Source organism: Acipenser ruthenus, chromosome 7 (assembly GCF_902713425.1).
Source record: "Acipenser ruthenus chromosome 7, fAciRut3.2 maternal haplotype, whole genome shotgun sequence".
Lineage (NCBI taxonomy): Eukaryota > Metazoa > Chordata > Actinopteri > Acipenseriformes > Acipenseridae > Acipenser > Acipenser ruthenus.
In genome coordinates, this window is record NC_081195.1 from 37,878,694 (window position 1) to 37,900,206 (window position 21,513).

Below are 21,513 nucleotides of genomic sequence, written 5' to 3' on the forward strand. Positions count from 1 at the left end.
ACCGTCTGAGCCTGAAGAGGCACTCAGCCTCGGCTAGTCCCTTTCCTGGCCCTGAATCCAACACTGTCAAGCAGACTGCAACTTTGGGAGCTGGAGACAACTGTTCTTAAAAACAGTATCGGAATGTTCCGGAGTGATCGTTCAGAAAGCAAGAGCTCCTCATTAATATGTCGATGGTTTCCAACCAAAAGAAAAATAATTATAATTAAAAGAAAGGTCGGAACTAAACCTCCTCCCTCCCTTAATCCCCAAAGCTTCCTGGGACGCTGTTTGAATGGAAAGGTTTAATATATGCAGATGGGAACGACCGTGGGCACTTTTCACAATGAAGTGCTGCAAAAAGGTCAAACAGCCTTCAAACCGCTTTGGAGTTTAATTAAAAAGACAAAGAGGTACCATCATTTCAGAGCAGGAAAACGTTAACGCTGCCAACCACAGAGACAGGCTGAGCTCAGAGCAGTCCTCTGAATCGCAGGACACCGCCTCTCTTACAGCAAGCACCTGCGTTTGTATTTAAATACTGAAGATCAACAAGTTACCCTTAGATAAGTATACCACACTGAATCTGTATGGTATTTCTGCAGTTTTCCCATGCTTAAATCATGCTTTCCCCATAGTTTATCCCGGTTTGCCATGTTTTTTAATATACTTTACAGTGCTTGCCTTTGCTTTACCATGCTTTCACTGTGCTTTATTACACTTTGCTGCGCTTTTACTAACTTTTATAAGGGTTAGTTTACCATGGTTTGTTTTACAATTCATAAAGCACACTGGGGACAATCTGAAAGTCTAACTGTATCTAGACCAATTTACGAAAGTATTATTTTTTTTAATGTATTTGCTTTAATAGTACAGTATTAAGAATTTACTTGACAAGTATGGTGCACATTTTTATTTACATTTTTTTTGGAATGGTAGTTTTTGGGACACTTCCAGTTGTTTATTTAAAAAAAAAAAAAAAAAGATTTTATTTTTGTGGACGTGGTGAGGCTACCTTGGGGACACTTATGCCTGCAACACAGGAAGGAAGTGAACTTAGAGTGTTGTGGCAGGAAGAACAGGCCTCATGAAGTGCAAAAAAATCAGGAAAACTAAAAAAAGATAAATAATGGCTCTGCAAGGACGGTGCTAGACTAAGGAGAGGTAATAGAAGGCTATTTAAAGCTGTGGTTATTAAACCACTAACTCATCCTACTGTCGCTGTAAGCAACACTCCCGCTGCCTAACTAAGCACTGCGCTGCTGGAAGCTGCTTGTAAACAGCATGACGCGAGTGTGTTTCACGACAGGAGACAGAACGCTGCTAATTCACTGCAGCTAGTCTGTTTCAGCATCCGTCTGTCTAAATACCCCTGTGTCCTGTGAATACAGAGGTTGTTTCCAGGTGAAAAGCGGGGGCTTATTATTTATTAAATGGACACCGTAGCAACTCTGAAGCCGTAAAATAACTGTATATAATAACACAATCACCGGGGTACTTATTGTATGTTTCTAAGTATTCGGTGGCATCGTCATCTGACCAAAACATGTTAAATGTACAGAAAGCCAGGTTAGAAAAAAATAGATCAGCTATTATCATTTAATACATAACCCAATGGAAATGTAGAATTGCTTGACATTTCTCGTAAACAAAGAATTAAGAAAAATCTTTTGTAGCAAAAGTTTTGCTTTTGTGGATGAGGAAAAAGTTACAAGAAATAGATATCTACAGTTATTTATTTCAGCAATTGTTTTTTTGCAAAACTCAAAAAATGCAAAAATCAAAAGTATTCATACCCTTTGATGTTATGATAGTATTGTCTACAAGGTGCTAGAAATTTCAATATGATAATGCAGAACCTAATTCTAGAAAAGTCTAGAAAATGCTGGATGTGGGTGAACATTCTTAAGAGAGTATAAAAGGGTTAGGCACAAGATGATTGCTGTCATTACCAATAAGACAATATGGGAAAAAGTAAAGAGATATCTGAAGACCTTAGGCAGAAAAATGTATTGTCATAAAGGATACAAGAAGATTTCCAAGCATTTGAGTGTCCCAATTTCAACTATTGTTTCTATTATCAAGAAGTACAAGACTCATGGTACTGTCACAACGCTCCCTCGGTCTGGAAGAAAGAAGGTTCTTTCACCAAGAACAAGTAGAAGAATTGTGAGGAAGGTTAATAACAATCCAAGATTGACTGCCAAAGATATTCAAAGTGAATTGGCTGCAAGTGGGACTGGGGTTTCCATTTCAACCATAGGTCGAGTACTGCATGGTGCAGGTCTCAATGGTCGCAGGCCAAGGAAAAAGCCACTCTTAAGAAAACCTCACAAGGACAATCGCTTAAAGTTTGCAAAATGGCATTTGAATGATGGATAGGAGTTGTGGTCAAAGGTTTTGTGGAGTGATGAAACAAAAATCGAGCTGTTTGGTCATGCTGATAATCATTACGTTTGGAGAAAGTCTGGTGAGGCGTACAAAGAAAAATACACCATACCTACTGTCAAGCATGGAGGTGGTAATATCCTTCTGTGGGGCTGTTTTTCCTCTAATGGCACAGGAAATTTAGTTCCAATACATGGTAAAATGGATTCCACAGCATACCAAAAGATACTGACCAATCATCTGAAACCCTCCGCTACAAAACTTGGTTTAAAGCGCAACTGGACGTTCCAACACAACAACGATCCAAAGCACATCAAAATCTACTTCAGAATGGTTCAAGAAGATTAAAATCAAGGTTCTGGAATGGCCTAGTCAAAGTCCCAATCTAAATCCGATTGAGAATCTTTGGTATGAGTTGAAGAAGGCTGTGCACAAGAGAAGTCCTTGGAATTTGGAACTGGAACAATTTTGCGTTGAAGAACGGTCAAAAATCACTAAAGAATCATGCCAAAAGCTCATTGACAAATATCCTAATCGTTTAAAGGAGGTTATTATTCCTAAAGGTGCTTCAATTAGCTATTAATTTCATTTTCCTTGTCATGGTATGAATACCTTTGAATAATCATGTTTGGAGTTAATGTGCCTTTGCTTTAATGTTCCTGTTGCTGTCTGTATAAGCAAGGTCTGGAATGGTAGAAGACCGTAGTCTGCAGCTCTCCTCCTCTCCACCCAAACACGAGAAGAGCTGGATTTAGTCTGGTCCTGAAGGAGACCAGCCCAGATTAACTGATATCATGGAAGCGCGTGGCTAATTTGATACATTCAGGACCTTCACAATCATCTGACAACAAAGAAAACTGCGGCAGATGTAGAGCAGAAAAAAACAAAACAAAACCAATGTCACCTTGACAGCTTCAGAGATTCCTGTGTGGGGAGTTGTAATTAGGAGTTTTTTTGTTAATTAGGTAAAGTTCTAAAGCAGGTTGAGAAGCAAGCTGGCAGGGTAGCGACGGACTCGTCCGAGCGAGAAACACGGTGTGTGTTGCTGTCATGTTGCAACTAATTCAGCCAAACCATGTCAAGACAAGAAATACAGGGCTCTCATTCCATTCCGCTATCTGACTGACACACCAAACAATCAGGGAATATTAAACACTGAATGAATGAAGGAAGGGTCTCTACAGCAAAGTACAGTACGATTTACTGTCTGTGGCCTGAACATGAATGAACCATGGCAAATTTGTAATTTTTCAGTTTACTTAGCATTTACCATATTTTACCACGGTAAAGCAAAAATATGCTTTACCATACCTCTCTGTGCTTTCCTATGCTTACCTGTGCTTTTTACACTTTGCTGTGCTTTGACTGTGGGAAACTGTTAGAATAGATGAATGATGCCTATAGTTTTAATAAAGTTGAACTGGATTAGAAGTTTCAAGTGTGTTGGTAACATCCATGCCCTGACGCTGCTGGTACTACACAAGTAGAGTTATTGGTATCATGAAAAAGTAAATTGCCATGAGCTACAGTACCGACACAACTTATGGTGGGGATTGCCAAGATATTTAGTAAGGAGTCCGAGTGAGGAGACATGGGCAATGCAATGTTGCTGCAAATCATTTGTTGTTGTCTTCGTTTGTACTGTCTAGGACATCCTATGTACTAGAAATGTGACGTACCGGCTTCATGAGATCTGAACTCTCAATAACTTTTTTATCTTCTAATAACTTGATAAGCGGGATATGTGACACAAGTACGTATAGAAGTAAGATTTAAACAACTGGAAAACCAAAAACTGCGATAAAGGTCAATGCTATTTATGTTTTGCAAAAACAAAAACATGTCTGACAAAAATGCAATGCAATATAATAATCAATTATCAACAAAAAAAGAAATAGCTGGACTGCACAAACACGGATGAAGGCATTAGCTGTAAAGATCTTCCCCTGAGTTCTCCTTACAAACTAGAGCCACTACAAGCATGATTAAAATATAATCCTGGGGTTAGTCATGCGGAAAAAAGAGCATGCAAAACGCGAACCACTTCAACGATATCAAACTGTATTGAGCTGCACAGGTTAAAGCTCTTCAATATCATCTTTACTTGTCTATGAGTTTGAACTTGTTGAGGTGCTTCACAAGGGTTAGGGAGCTAAGCAGTACAGCAGTGTGGCTCTCTGAAGCCGGCTAGCCTTGCACACTCTCCAGGACTTGATCAGGCACGATAAAGCAGAAAAGCTGGGGAACAGGGAGGGGAGTTTTAAATAGCAATTGATTCTGGTTTGGTGTAATGCTTTGGCATGGATCCATAAACCTTTCTTCAGAATGTAAATCAATTCCTAAATCTTGTTGTATATATATATATATAATCGTTATTGATTCTAATTCATTTTGATTCCATTTGTGAAACGCACTTGATTCCTATGTCTGGGGTGGTTTAAAGTGTGATTTATTTGAATGGGGGATGGAAATTGCAGACAAAACCTGTTCTCAGAAGAGCCAGTTAACATCTTAATTAGGACCAGAGGGTGCTTGGTCTCAGTTCACGATAATATTGATGGCTGACTGTGCACAACGAGGAATGAAATGCTGGGTTTAGCAGAAGCTTAAGCAATACCTTCTGGCATGTTAAAGAGCCAGACAGCTACTAGCGATAGATAGATAGATAGATAGAGATAGATAGATAGAGATAGATAGATAGATAGATAGATAGATAGATAGATAGATAGATAGATAGATAGATAGATCAGATCAAACTTTCAATGACATTCCCAGTTACATCTATACAGGAGGCTGTGTGGTCCAGTGGTTAAAGAAAAGGTCTTGTTACCAGGAGGTCCCCGGTTCAAATCCCACCTCAGCCACTGACTCACTGTATGACCCTGAGCAAGTCACTTAACCTCCTTGTGCTCCGTCTTTCGGATGAGACGTAGTTGTAAGTGACTCTGCAGCTGATGCATAGTTCACACACCCTAGCCTCTGTAAGTCGCCTTGGATAAAGGCGTCTGCTAAATAAACATCTAAAGGGATAGATAGATAGATAGATAATTACACATATACAGGCTGCTTTGTACTTTTTGGAGCATTTTTTAAACTGGCATCATCTACATGTCATTTACATTTTCTCTAACTATATTGTTATGAGAACTTAAGTCTTTTTTTTTTACTGCAAAAGTTAAGTCTAAATGTTCATGTATCAGATGACATACATACATCTTGTGTTGTGATTTTTTGCAAAGCGAATTGGATTTGTTACACTTAGCAGGTTCCCTATTAACCCTGATTTCCCACAGTTAACCATTGTCGGACCTTGCTTGGTTTTTTGGCCCCACTGCCCAAGCATTTTAAAAACTCACATGGTCACACTTCACAAGCAGTCATCTTTATATATGTAATAGCTTTATTTTTATATAGCGCCTTTCATAGTGGACCACCATCACAAAGCGCTGTACAGAGGTAGGCTGTGAACTGTGCATTATATGCAGAGTCACTTACAATAGGACATTGATTTAACATCTCATCAGCAGGACAAAGCACAAGGAGGTTAAGTGACTTGCTCAGGATCACACAGCGAGTCAGTCAGTGGCAGAGATGGGATTTGAACCGGTGACCTTCTGGTTACAAGGGAGGGCGAGGGGGGGTGGGGAAATCACAGGCATTATTAACATGAGGTTGATAGATTAGGTTTACAATTAGACATGCTTAAAATTCAAAGGTAGAGCACAGCACACATCACGCTAACGAATCAAGAAGGGCAGTTAACATGTTTATTGACTGGTGAAATATAATTCAAAGTTGCTGCAGTATATCAACTGTTTTGTCATTTCAATACTTTCACAAAACAGTAATGAAACTTTAAAGCTGCAGTGTGCAGTGCAAAAGCACATCATGAAAAAGCACATTTGTAGGTGAAAAAAATGCTAAAATAAAAGTCACTACGTTTAAAAATATCTCAACACGTGAAATGTTCGGTCCATTTAAATAAATGGCTTTACATAATTTCTGTCAGTAAGAAACTGCAGTGTCCAGTGTGAAAACACAACACGAAATAACACATTAATGTGTCTTTATTTTATTTTTTTTAAATATGGATCGTAGCGTAACAGGAAAGTGTAATCAATCAGACTGCGAGTCTATCATCTGATCCGAACTCCACGTCTTCATGCAAGCAATTGTCTGAATCATCAATGCACAGAGCAACTACTTCTAGGCAGTTTTTTCTATTCATGTGAGCCGCAATCTTTTCCCTCAGGCATTATTTGCGCATGGTTATTAAAAACCAGAAATTAAAGTTTAAAATGTTACTTTCAGTTAAAAGTTGGGGTGAGAGGGGCTCCCGAGTGGCGCATCCAGTAAAAGCACTCGCTAGAGTGCAGGATGCGCTCTATAGCCTGGACGTCGCGAGTTCGAATCCAGGCTATTCCACAGCCGACGGTGGACGGGAGCTCCAGGGGGCGGCGCTCAATTGGCCGAGCGTCACCCGGGGGGAGGGAAGGTTAGGTCGGCCAGGGTGTCCTCGGCTCATTGCGCACCAGCGACCCCTGTAGTCTGGCCGGGCGCCTGCGGGCTTGCCTGTAAACTGCCCCGAGCTGCGTTGTCCTCCGACGCTGTAGCTCTGATGCGACTGCACAGTGAGTCTGCAGAGTGTAAAGAAGCGGGCGGCTGACGGCACACGCTTCGGAGGACAGCGTGTGTTCATCTTAGCCGCTCCCGAGTCAGCGCAGGGGTGGTAGTGGTGAGCTGAGCCTAAAAATAATTGGGCATTCCAAATTGGGGAGAAAATAATAAAAAATAATTGGCAACGACTAGATTTATAAAAAAAAAAAGAAAAAAAAAAAAAAGTTGGGGTGAGGTGGGTCATTGACTCGGCAGAATCCAGTATAAATAATGTTTTGCCGACTTCCCAGCGTTTGGGTAAGTTTAACATTCCTTTGTCAAGGGAAAGTTTATTTTCTTTCATTCTTCTGTTTTGCACATTATCTATATAGAAATATGTTTGAAAGGAGGTATAACTGCAGTGTACAAAAATGAAACGTTTTTTTTTTTTTTGATGTACACAAAAGGTCATTTAAACCTTTTGTAAACATTAAAACAAAAAACTGTCATTCTTTTCATTAAAGAGATTCTTCCGTCAAGTTATTTGTTAAGCAAATTGCAGGCGTCTAGCACTGTTAGTCACAAGAGGTTTAACAGCTACTGTAACCAGGGAACAGCCAGAGAGGGGAAACTTAAGACAAAATTCAACTAACATGTCATTAAACTGCATATTTATTAACTAAGTCATGAATGAATGAAACACACACAGCAGTAAATACAACCTGGAGTTGCCAGTCTCATTCAAAGAGTAGAGGGAGAGAGGGACTGTGAGAGGGAGAGGGAGTACGAGAGGGAGAGAGGGACTGTGAGAGGGAGAGGGAGTGTGAGAGGGAGAGAGGGACTGTGAGATGAGAGAGAGGGACTGTGTGAGGGAGAGGGAGTGTGAGAGGGACGGTGAGGGAGTGTGATGGACTGCGAGACAGAGTGTGAGTGTGAGAGGGAGCGCTTACCGCAGGTAGTCCCGACGGCAGAGGATGAGGTTGGCTTTGGTGTAGAGCGTGGAGCCCACCTCGCCCAGCCGGCAGTCACAGCAGGCACACTTCAGGCAGTCCTCATGCCAGTACTTGTCCAGGGCCTTTAGGAGGTAGCGGTCTTTGATTTTTCGGTTGCAGCCAGCACAACCTTTCGGCTTGGTGTCTGGCTGGACTGAGAGCATTTGTATACCTGCAGCAGAGGGGAGAAACACAGAGATTCAGTTCAACATACCAGCGCAATACACAGCCAGTGTGTGTGTGTGTGTGTGTGTGTGTGTGTGTGTGTGTGTGTGTGTGTGTATATCTACTCGGATGGTAGCCATCTTGCTTTTACAGTTACAGATCTACAGCTGTAATTATGAAACTGAGTGACCAATTACCTGCAAAAAAATCCCAAAGTAGTAAGTAGAAATGCCGATTTGGATGAAGAACAATTTAATGAACTGGAAGATAACAAATATATATATATAGATATATATATATATATATATATATATATATATATATACAGTGCCTTGCGAAAGTATTCGGCCCCCTTGAACTTTGCGACCTTTTGCCACATTTCAGGCTTTAAACATAAAGATATGAAACTGTAATTTTTTGTGAAGAATCAACAACAAGTGGGACACAATCATGAAGTGGAACGAAATGTATTGGATATTTCAAACTTTTTTAACAAATAAAAAACTGAAAAATTGGGCGTGCAAAATTATTCAGCCCCTTTACTTTCAGTGCAGCAAACTCTCTCCAGAAGTTCAGTGAGGATCTCTGCTAAATGACTAATGATGATAAATAGAATCCACCTGTGTGTAATCAAGTCTCCGTATGAATGCACCTGCACTGTGATAGTCTCAGAGGTCCGTTTAAAGCGCAGAGAGCATCATGAAGAACAAGGAACACACCAGGCAGGTCTGAGATACTGTTGTGGAGAAGTTTAAAGCCGGATTTGGATACAAAAAGATTTCCCAAGCTTTAAACATCCCAAGGAGCACTGTGCAAGCGATAATATTGAAATGGAAGGAGTATCAGACCACTGCGAATCTACCAAGACCTGGCCGTCCCTCTAAACTTTCAGCTCATACAAGGAGAAGACTGATCAGAGATGCAGCCAAGAGGCCCATGATCACTCTGGATGAACTGCAGAGATCTACAGCTGAGGTGGGAGACTCTGTCCATAGGACAACAATCAGTGGTATACTGCACAAATCTGGCCTTTATGGAAGAGTGGCAAGAAGAAAGCCATTTCTTAAAGATATCCATAAAAAGTGTTGTTTACAGTTTGCCACAAGCCACCTGGGAGACACACCAAACATGTGGAAGAAGGTGCTCTGGTCAGATGAAACCAAAATCGAACTTTTTGGCAACAATGCAAAACGTTATGTTTGGCGTAAAAGCAACACAGCTCATCACCCTGAACACACCATCCCCACTGTCAAACATGGTGGTGGCAGCATCATGGTTTGGGCCTGCTTTTCTTCAGCAGGGACAGGGAAGATGGTTAAAATTGATGGGAAGATGGATGGAGCCAAATACAGGACCATTCTGGAAGAAAACCTGATGGAGTCTGCAAAAGACCTGAGACTGGGACGGAGATTTGTCTTCCAACAAGACAATGATCCAAAACATAAAGCAAAATCTACAATGGAATGGTTCACAAATAAACATATCCAGGTGTTAGAATGGCCAAGTCAAAGTCCAGACCTGAATCCAATCGAGAATCTGTGGAAAGAACTGAAAACTGCTGTTCACAAATGCTCTCCATCCAACCTCACTGAGCTCGAGCTGTTTTGCAAGGAGGAATGGGCAAAAATTTCAGTCTCTCAATGTGCAAAACTGATAGAGACATACCCCAAGCGACTTACAGCTGTAATCGCAGCAAAAGGTGGCGCTACAAAGTATTAACTTAAGGGGGCTGAATAATTTTGCACGCCCAATTTTTCAGTTTTTTATTTGTTAAAAAAGTTTGAAATATCCAATAAATTTCGTTCCACTTCATGATTGTGTCCCACATGTTGTTGATTCTTCACAAAAATTTGTGTTTGAAGCCTGAAATGTGGCAAAAGGTCGCAAAGTTCAAGGGGGCCGAATACTTTCGCAAGGCACTGTATATATATATATATATATAGATATATAGATATATAAAATCACTGACTTTATATTCAGTCACCCCAACTTTGTCACTTCAAATAATTTATTTTTTTGCAGTTTGTAAACGCTAAAGAAAAACACAGACACTTCGACACATTATCCACCCCTCTCAGACACAGACCTTGAAAAATTACTGAAATCTGAGACGTTGTATTTATTTTTATGCCTCCCGTCTGTTCTGCTCAAACAGTGTGTCTGCACTGTCCGTGACAGGGAAAAAAAATAACTTGGTGTCGTCTCAACTCCGCCCCCTGGTGTATCTCTTCAATGGCAATGTCCACAATATCAAAAATACAGATGTACTTTCTATTGAAAAGAAAATAATAATTTTTTGCCCTAAACATGATTTATACTTTTTCTTTTCAAATCCACTGTTTGACCTGGATTAGAAATGCAATAAGGACCTTCAGGGCGTCCATATACGTGGAATATACAGACTTCTTGGGGGTTTGGAGGCATTCAACTTCGTCTCGTGCCTCACAACGTGCCGAGGCTTACGTATATTCAACGTATATGAACACCCTGTTGGGCCTTATATATATACACTACCGGTCAAAAGTTTTAGAACACCTCCATTTTTCCAGTTTTTATTGAAATTTACGCAGTTTAATGTCTCAATGTACTCTGAAATTAAAGCATAGAACAAATAAACAATTGGAGATAAAAAAGAAATCATGGAATCGTTTTGTTTAACAAAATTTAATCTAAATTTTTGACTCATCAAAGTAGCCACCTTTTGCAGATATAACAGCCGAACACACTCGTGGCATTCTTTCTACAATGGAAATCAAATATTGTTCGGAAAGTTCTTCCCAACACTGTTGCAGAAGTTCCCACAAATGTGTTGCACTTGTAGGTTGCTTTGCTTTCACCCTTCTGTCCAGTTCATCCCAAACCAGCTCGATGGGGTTTAAGTCTGGAGACTGTGATGGCCATTCCATGATTTGAAGCCTACCGTCTTGTTCTTTTCTTCTAAGGTAGTTCTGACATAGCCTGGAGGTTTGTTTTGGGTCATTATCTTGCTGTAGGATGAACACCTGACCAACTAGGCGTATACTAGAGGGTACTGCATGGCGCTGCAAAATGCTGTGGTAGCAGTTTTGGTTCAGGGTGCCACTCACTCTGTGCAAGTCGCCGACTCTGGATCCAGCAAAAGAGCCCCAGACCATCACGCTTCCTCCTCCATGTTTGACAGTTGGTGTCACACACCGAGGAACCATCCTTTCGCCTACTCGACGGCGTACAAAAACCCTGCGTGATGAACCGAAGATTTCAAATTTTGATTCATCGGTCCATAAGACCTTCTTCCAGTCTTCAGTAGTCCACTGGCGGTGCTTCATGACCCAGGCAAGCCTCTTTTTCTTATTTTGCCATCTTAGCAATGGCTTTCTTACTGCCACTCGACCTGTCAAACCTGCAGCTCGAAGTCTTCTCTTCACAGTTGAAACTGAGACTTGCTTACTTCGACCAGTGTTAAGCTGTGCTTGAAGCTGTTGTCCTGTGAGCCGCCTATCACGCAAGCTGTTGACTCTCAGAAACTTGTCTTCTGATTCTGTTGTGGCTTTGGGTCTGCCAGACCTCTTCCTGTCAGAGTTTCCTCCAGTTTCCAAGTGCCTTTTGATGGTGTAGGAAACTGTACTCACTGACACCTTGGCTTTCTTTGCAATTTTTCTAAAGGAAAGACCTACACTTTTAAGGGTTATAATGGTCTGTCTGTCTTCCTTTGTTAATTGCCTTTTTCTCGCCATTATGAGAGCAATATACTACTTCCTGCAGTACAATACTGTCCACATAATGCTTAAGAGGGTGTAGTAACACAGTCTGTTCCAACACTGCTTTTATACAGACAGAGGGTTTGTAAGTAATCAACAAAAGTTGGGACACCTGTAGGAATTGTTAGCATCAACTTTCAAGGCTTTATTTACTTCCATTGCTGCAGAACAGCTGTAAGTTGTTAACCAATTACTTGTTCCCTGAAAAAGGCCTTTTTGTATAACTGAAATGTACATTATTTTTCAGTTTTTGGTAACCTAAACTTTTCTTTTAACCTCTGGCAGTTTACCGCTTACCTTTGTACCATTTCAGGTTATTCACTGGACTTGAACTGCTTAAATTTCAATAAAAACTGGAAAAATGGGGGTGTTCTAAAACTTTTGACCGGTAGTGTATATAAAATATAAAATACACACACACACATTTTTACAATTTTTTAAATATTTGTGTGCATTGCATTTTAATATTTGTATTAATCTTTTTTTTATAATTATTTATTTATGTAAACCAATACAAAGTTAAATGATACAAAAACAACAACATGAAAACAGTGCAGTATGTTCTCAGGAAATACTCCCTCTGTCAAAGGTTTCCAAAGCTGGATTACCAAAACTAATCAGTTGACAGTATAATTCACATCACAACACACAAACCAATACACAATTCTGCATGTATCAGTAATGTCAGGTTCTGCTTGAGAGAGGCCCTGAACTGAATGGCAGGCAGGGGGTGTTCAGGTCTCTCTCTCTCTTTATAATCACAAGTGATTGAATGATTGAGTCTTGCAACGTGAACCAAAGTTTTGTTTTACAGTTTGCATTGTAGTGGAAAGACCTTGATGAATGAGGCCTACTTTGTTTAGTGTGAATGTCATCATTGCCGCTGCTGCCATCTGTCTAAGACTTTGTAACAGCAGTGCTGGGAGAGATAGTACCCCGTGCTACTCCTGTCAGGCAACTACAGAAACCATACTCAATCTCTTTACACAGAGTGATCCCAAACCACTTTAGAAAGACAGCAACCAATCCTGATTACACAGAGCGATCCCAAACCACTTTACAAAGACAGCAAGCAATCCTGATTACACAGAGCAATCCCAAACCACTTTACAAAGACAGCAAGCAATCCTGATTACACAGAGCGATCCCAAACCACTTTACAAAGACAGCAAGCAATCCTGATTATACAGAGCGATCTCAAACCACTTTACAAAGACAGCAAGCAATCCTGATTACACAGAGCGATCTCAAACCACTTTACAAAGACAGCAAGCAATCCTGATTACACAGAGCGATCCCAAACCACTTTACAAAGACAGCAAGCAATCCTGATTACACAGAGCGATCTCAAACCACTTTACAAAGACAGCAAGCAATCCTGATTATACAGAGCGATCTCAAACCACTTTACAAAGACAGCAAGCAATCCTGATTACACAGAGCGATCTCAAACCACTTTACAAAGACAGCAAGCAATCCTGATTACACAGAGCGATCTCAAACCACTTTACAAAGACAGCAAGCAATCCTGATTATACAGAGCGATCTCAAACCACTTTACAAAGACAGCAAGCAATCCTGATTACACAGAGCGATCTCAAACCACTTTACAAAGACAGCAAGCAATCCTGATTACACAGAGCGATCTCAAACCACTTTACAAAGACAGCAAGCAATCCTGATTATACAGAGCGATCTCAAACCACTTTACAAAGACAGCAAGCAATCCTGATTATACAGAGCGATCTCAAACCACTTTACAAAGACAGCAAGCAATCCTGATTACACAGAGCGATCTCAAACCACTTTACAAAGACAGCAAGCAATCCTGATTATACAGAGCGATCCCAAACCACTTTACAAAGACAGCAAGCAATCCTGATTACACAGAGCGATCCCAAACCACTTTACAAAGACAGCAAGCAGCATTTACAACTGAAGAGCAACACTGGAGACTGCAGCACCATAAAAGATTAGACTGTGAGCAAACTGTTGTTATTAAAACATGGATGATCACATTGCTAGTGGGGCCGCTACACCAGTAGGGAAAACACAATCACCTTAAAGGTTTTTTATTTTTTCAAATCGTGTTTTGTATTAAGTAAATTTTACTTACCAAATTGAAACAGTATAAATATATATTTTTTAAAAAGCTTTTTTTTTTCTTTTCTTCAAAAGGGCACTTTATATCGCCTACATTTTCCTTAAATGAATATCCTATTAAGTGTGTTCTGTGTGACTCTGTCTAAAGTTAGCATTGCTCATCTCCTTCCTGCTTTCCCCGCAGCCTTCGGGAGTCTTTTCAGAAGCAATGTTAGTTGGGAAAGTTAGTTATTATTATTATTATTATTATTTATTTCTTAACAGACGCCCTTATCCAGGGCGACTTACAATCGTAAGCAAATACATTTCAAGTGTTACAATACAAGTAATACAATAAGAGCAAGAGCAGTTCTAGTTAGCAAAACAGAAACACCAAAAGGCAACGATACAGACTGTGGGCAATACGATATTCAACAGGCAAGGAATGAAATATTAGGAAGATATCCATGATATAAAGTAGTACTGATTAGTCTGTTTCAGTAAAAACTAAACAAAACAAAATAAACAGGTGGAACTAGGGTTAAATGAACTACCATGGATATTAAGTTTGAGCAGATTTCTTCGTTTCAGTTCTACTTTTTGGAGATAAAAATCAACCACCCCCCCTCCCAATGGCTTTTAAAATGAACCCTTTATAATATAAAGACAAGCCTTTTCATTTGTCTCGTAGTTAATAATTTAGCACCACTAATCCAGCTCAGTTTCACTGGGCAGCCCTCTTTCTTGCCTACCCAAAGACACTCTCAAACAGGACAGGCTCACTTCAGTACTTTAAATATGTTATATTATATATATATATATATATATATATATATATATATATATATATATATATATATATATATATAAAACTCTGTGTTAGCAGATCAGCCAGTATTTCAGAAGCTGTGTGCTTATCTGCAGTATGTCCCATCACTCCCAGGACAACGCAAGCCCTCTGAGTTCTCTGGGTTAAAGACACAAGGCTTTCTTGCACTGCGATCTCTCAAATTAAAAACCATTAATCCTTTTTAAGAGGCATACATGTTCAATTGTAAATAATCAAATTGAGGGCTATATTCTCAAAGCTGTTAACTCCAACTTTCAGAAAGGAAAATTGCACCCAATAAAGAAATAAATAACTCAGACATTTATGCTGTGGCTTGCAAATTCATTTTAGAATTGTAAATGCTGTTTTTTTTTTTCTTCAGATGGTGTCAGTGCTGATTAGGAGTAAATACTGTAGCTTCTAGAGTAGATTGTGACTATAGTCCTGAATGTCACAAGAGCATACTGGTGTTAGACCATTGTACATTTAATTTGGCTGCCATTAAGGTTTGTATTCATCTTATTCAACTGCGTACCCAACCAATTCAAATAAGATTTTTTGGATACAGACCTAAATAAACTACCTTTGATGTTTCTATTACAGCGTTACTGATCTCCCTGAATACTATTCGGCCAGTGCTTGCTCAAATTAGATGATATGTTTGAGACGTTGGGTCTGTTCAATTGATCTGAATCATTAAAATAAAAAGACAGACCAAATCGACATCTCTAACAGTGTGTACGAGTCTCTTAAATCTGTTTAAAAGTGAACTGGCAGGTTTGGTCCCTCCTTGATAAAACAAGGTGTCCAGATTTAGACAAACAGCCGTCTACTGTAGATAAACTTATATATATATATATTTGGTTTGTCAAATCAATATATTTTTCAGGCACAATAAAAGCATATCGAACTTGCATCAAAAATACAGGCCAAGTTAGTAGAAACGATTGGGGGAACCTTGACCCCCACCGCTTTTACAGTTGTGCCTATTTGCTTTGTGTTGGGCAAAGTTGCCCCAATGTTTTCTTGAAACTTGGCTTGTGTTTTTGATATCTCCATGTGCTAGAGAGAGAAAGGATCGATGTTGCAAATCTCCCTCCCAACTAGAAAGGGTGCTGTGTAAGGGGGAAGGTATGCTGCCTCCTAGATGTGCCACCTTGATGGTAGGTGGAAACCGGAAGGTGACCATATTAGGGGGAGCGCGTAGTTGCAAGTACTCAGGACGATTCTGCGGGGCTGCCCTCTATTGGAGAAACCATGGCGACTGGTTGATTGCAGGGAGGAGTTTGGTGGGTACAAAGGGTAAGCTGCTACGTCAGTACCTCCCCTTGCGCTGAGAAAATAAGCGACCAGCCGGAGCTGTGTGTTGTCGTCTTGTTTGTATTACGTGCTGTTTGTTTTTCTGTTTTGTGTAGAGAAGCAGTAGGAGCGGGAAGCTGTAGCCGCGGAGCCAGCACTAACCCCAGAGCACACCCCTCACAGCATAGCACAGCACAGCGCACTCACCACGATCCCTGGAAGAAAGGTGCAGTTTCGTGCACGGAGGATTGTGGTCAAGGAGTGTTTTCTTTTGTTTATCCAGAGACTGGAAAGCCATTGTTTTACCCCGATACCATAGTTGGTAGAGGGGTGGATTATTATTATTATTATTATTATTTGTTATCAAAATAAAAGAAGGACTTTTGTTGGGATAATCCTGTTTGGACATTACACGTCATTTCACTGCACTGTTCAGATCCTGTCACACTCCACTTTAAATGGATGGGCACTTGATAACGTGGCGTTTTTTCACATTTCCAATGTATTTTTGTTTCAGATATCACTTTTTTTTCACTTATAACACACACACATTATGGAAATAGCAAAATTGTTCAACCTTTAATGAGGCAATGTATTGTCGTTTGGAGAGGGTAAATGTAAATAGTAGCCTGGTCTATTGAAAGGGTTAAGATGTGAATCTGTGTAGACTAGAGGTTATGTAGTTGGAGTGAAAGTTTGACTAGTTAGGGTTCAAATCCTGCCTTATTTATTTTTTATATATACACTACCGGTCAAAAGTTTTAGAACACCTCAATTTTTCCAGTTTTTATTGAAATTTACGCAGTTTAATGTCTCAATGTACTCTGAAATTAAAGCACAGAACAAATAAACAATTGGAAATAAAAAAGAAATCATGGAATCATTTTGTTTAACAAAATTGAATCTAAATTTTTGACTCAAAGTAGCCACCTTTTGCAGATATAACAGCCGAACACACTCGTGGCATTCTTTCTACAATGGAAATCAAATATTGTTCGGAAAGTTCTTCCCAACACTGTTGCAGATGTTCCCACAAATGTGTTGCACTTGTAGGTTGCTTTGCTTTCACCCTTCTGTCCAGTTCATCCCAAACCAGCTCGATGGGGTTTAAGTCTGGAGACTGTGCTGGCCATTCCATGATTTGAAGCCTACCGTCTTCTTCTTTTCTTCTAAGGTAGTTCTGACATAGCCTGGAGGTATGTTTTGGGTCATTATCTTGCTGTAGGATGAACCCCTGACCAACTAGGCGTATACCAGAGGGTATTGCATGGCGCTGCAAAATGCTGTGGTAGCAGTTTTGGTTCAGGGTGCCACTCACTCTGTGCAAGTCGCCGACTCTGGATCCAGCAAAAGAGCCCCAGACCATCACGCTTCCTCCTCCATGTTTGACAGTTGGTGTCACACACCGAGGAACCATCCTTTCGCCTACTCGACGGCGTACAAAAACCCTGCGCGATGAACCGAAGATTTCAAATTTGGATTCATCGGTCCATAAGACCTTCTTCCAGTCTTCAGTAGTCCACTGGCGGTGCTTCATGGCCCAGGCAAGCCTCTTTTTCTTATTTTGCCATCTTAGCAATGGCTTTCTTACTGCCACTCGACCTGTCAAACCTGCAGCTCGAAGTCTTCTCTTCACAGTTGAAACTGAGACTTGCTTACTTCGACCAGTGTTAAGCTGCGCTTGAAGCTGTTGTCCTGTGAGCCGCCTATCACGCAAGCTGTTGACTCTCAGAAACTTGTCTTCTGATTCTGTTGTGGCTTTGGGTCTGCCAGACCTCTTCCTGTCAAGAGTTTCCTCCAGTTTCCAAGTGCCTTTTGATGGTGTAGGAAACTGTACTCACTGACACCTTGGCTTTATTTGCAATTTCTCTAAAGGAAAGACCTACACTTTTAAGGGTTATAATGGTCTGTCTGTCTTCCTTTGTTAATTGCCTTTTTCTCGCCAATATGAGAGCAATATACTACTTCCTGCAGTACAATACTGTCCACATAATGCTTAAGAGGGTGTAGTAACACAGTCTGTTCCAACACTGCTTTTATACAGACAGAGGGTTTGTAAGTAATCAACAAAAGTTGGGACACCTGTAGGAATTGTTAGCATCAACTGTTAAGGCTCAATTTACTTCCATTGCTGCAGAACAGCTGTAAGTTGTTAACTCATTACTTGTTCCCTGAAAAAGGCCTTTTTGTATAACTCTGAAATGTACAATTTTTCAGTTTTTGGTAACCTAAACTTTTTTTTTTAACCTCTGGCATTTTACCGCTTACCTTTGTACCATTTCAGGTTATTCACTGGACTTGAACTGCTTAAATTTCAATAAAAACTGGAAAAATGGGGGTGTTCTAAAACTTTTGACCGATAGTGTGTATATATATATAGTGCCTTACATAAGTATTCACCCCCCTTGGACTTTTCCACATTTTGTAGTGTTACAACCTGGAATTAAAATTGATTTAATTGGGATTTTTACCATTTGATTTACACAACATGCTTAACACTTTGAAGGTACAAAATATTTTTTATTGTGAAACAAAAGTTAATTAAACAAAAAAAAAAGACATTTGTTGGTTGCATAAGTATTGGCAGCAATTACAGCTGTGAGTCTTTTTGGGTAAGTCTCTACCAGCTTTGCACATATGGATCCTGCAATTTTTGCCCATTCTTCTTGGCAAAATTGCTCAAGCTCTGTCAAGTTGGATGGGGACCGTTGGTGAACAGCAATTTTCAAGTCTTGCCACAGATTCTCAATCGGATTGAGGTCTGGGTTTTGACTGGGCCATTCTAAGACATTCAGGTTCTTGTTTTTAAACCACTCCAGTGTAGCTTTGGCTGTGTGTTTAGGGTCATTGTCCTGCTGGAAGCTGAACCGCCACCCCAGTCCCATCTTCCCCTCAATCCTGACCAGTTTCCCAGTCCCTGCCGATGAAAAGCATCCTCATAACATGATGCTGCCACCACCATGCTTTACCGTGGGGATGGTGTTCTCAGGGTAATGAGCAGTGTTGGCTTTGCGCCACACCTAGCGTTTTGCGCTAACACCAAAAAGTTCAATTTTGGTCTCATCAAACCAGAGAACCTTTTTCCACATGTTTGCTGTGTCTCCCACATGCCTTTTGGCGAAATCCAAACAGGATTTGATATGGGTTTTTTTCAGCAATGGCTTTCTTCTCGGCACTCTTCCATAACGCCCAGCTTTGTGGAGCGTCCGGGTTATAGTTGTCCCATGGACGGTTTCGCCCATCTCAGCTGTGGATCTCTCCAGCTCCTTCAGAGTTACCATTGGCCTCTTGGTTGCTTCTCTGACTAATGCCCTCCTTACCTGGTCACTGAGTTTTGGTGGACAGCCTTCTCTAGGCAGAGTCGCGGTTGTGCCATATTCTTTCCATTTTTTAACAATGGATTTAACGGTGCTCCGGGGATGTTCAAAGTTTGGGATTTTTTTTTTTATAACCCAACCCTGATTGGTGCTTCTCCAGAACTTTATCCCGGACTTGTTTTGATAGCTCATGGGTCTTCATGATGCTGTTTGTTTGGATATGCTCTCTAACAAACTCTGTGGCCTTCCAGAAATAGGTGTATTTAATCTGAGATCATGTGACACTTTAATTGCACACAGGTGGACTCCATTCAACTAATTATGTGACTTCTGAAGGCAATTGGTTGCACCAGAGCTTATTTAGGGGTGTCACAGCAAAGGGGGTGAATACTTATGCAATCAAGACTTTATATACACACACACATGTTAAAGTTACATGTGCAAAAGTATGTGAAAGTGGCATTCCTATCAACTAAATATTTTTTCACATAAAATATGTGTTTGTTACACAAATAAAATGCATTAAAAAAATTTAAGTTTGCAATATAAACCCTGCCTGGGAATCAAACCCAAGACATGCTTCCAATGCAGCGTCCAATGCAGATGCCTCGCTTTCATTGAAACCTAGACATGCTTCCAATGCAGACGCCTCACTTTCATTGAACCCTAGACATGCTTCCAATGCAGACGCCTAGCTTTCATTGAACCCAAGACATGCTTCCAATGCAGACGCCTCGCTTTCATTGAACCCAAGACATGCTTCCAATGCAGACGCCTCTTTTTCATTGAAGCCTAGACATGCTTCCAACGCAGCTTGCAATGCAGACGCCCTCGCTTTCATTGAACCCAAGACATGCTTCCTATGCAGACGCCTCGCTTTCATTGAACCCAAGACATGCTTCCAATGCAGCTTGCCATGCAGACGCCCTTCCATTTCACAACATTTGCAAGTAGTATAGCAGTAAAGTTACAGTTTTAAACAAGTAACGAGAAGAACAACATGTTGTAAATAATGAATAGGCATAATAAGCTTTAATCTCATAATGATGATGACGAAGATGAAAGATGACTCGAAAAATCTCCAAAATATAACAAAGTCCCAAGAATTCTCAGCTGGCTGACTTCATCTTTCAAAATACTGTTTGTCTCAACTAACCTAACAGTAACACAACATGCTTGCAAACTTAAGGTTATAGTTTCAAATCCCATGCATGTCAGAGACCTTTTTTTATATTTTACATAAAAAAAAAGATTTTTGCAGGTGTGGATAAAAGTGCCTGGGGTCTGCAAAAAATACGCTGGGGGGTGGGAGGGATGGACATTTTTACCTTACTTTGGCAACTTATTTCTCTTACTGTATGACAGGTATTGACTTTTTCTTTCTACATTTCACCTAAGAGTGTTGGGAACTACAAATTAAAAGTGACATGGTGCTTTTCACCGATTTACTTTTGCTGCGCCAATCCCCTGAAAACACGTGCTGTATAGAGAGCCTGGCAGTTCTCGTGCTTCACTGATAATGATAACTTGGCACGAGGAACTACCGTTCCTCTCAAATGAACAAAATAGCATTGTAATTGAACAGCAGCATTGTAATTGTAAATGTAATTGAGCCTGGGTCTGATTGACTGTGATTGCCCTTGCTTTTCATGTACTGTATACATCATATATATATATATATATATATATATATATATATATATATATATATATATATATATATATATACTGTACACACACGTATACATCATATATATGTGTATATATATATATATATATATATATATGTGTATATATATATATATATATATATATATATATATACACACATTTCTGGCTAACCTGCTATTACGACTAAAGAGTCTGCAGTTTGCATTTCCCATTTTGTATTTGACAATGCAAGTAACTAACACTAGCTGAATCAGGTCAAATATGTATCAGCTATATCTTAATAATTTGACATTAATGTTAATCGAGTGTAGTGGTGGTAAAACCGTAAAAGGAAGGAAATGATATGCAAAGACGGCCCCCAAAACGATAACAGCCCCAGGCCTCCATTACTCTTAATCCGGCCCTGTAACACCCCTGTAAAGATGCATACAAATAAGACTGTGCTAAATAGACCAACA

At 40.1% G+C, this 21,513-nt stretch overlaps 1 protein-coding gene across 8 annotated transcripts in view; it reads right to left on the minus strand.

Moving 5' to 3' along the window:
* Positions 1-21,513, minus strand: part of LOC117416103 (LIM domain only protein 3-like) — a 42,488-nt gene that overhangs the window by 13,208 nt on the left and 7,767 nt on the right. For all 8 annotated transcript variants that reach the window (XM_059026894.1, XM_034027159.3, XM_059026897.1 and 5 more), the window contains exon 2: positions 7,914-8,127. In XM_059026894.1, the coding sequence (XP_058882877.1) occupies positions 7,914-8,119 (206 nt within the window). In that variant the 5' untranslated portion in view covers positions 8,120-8,127. The remainder of the gene's footprint in view (positions 1-7,913; positions 8,128-21,513) is intronic.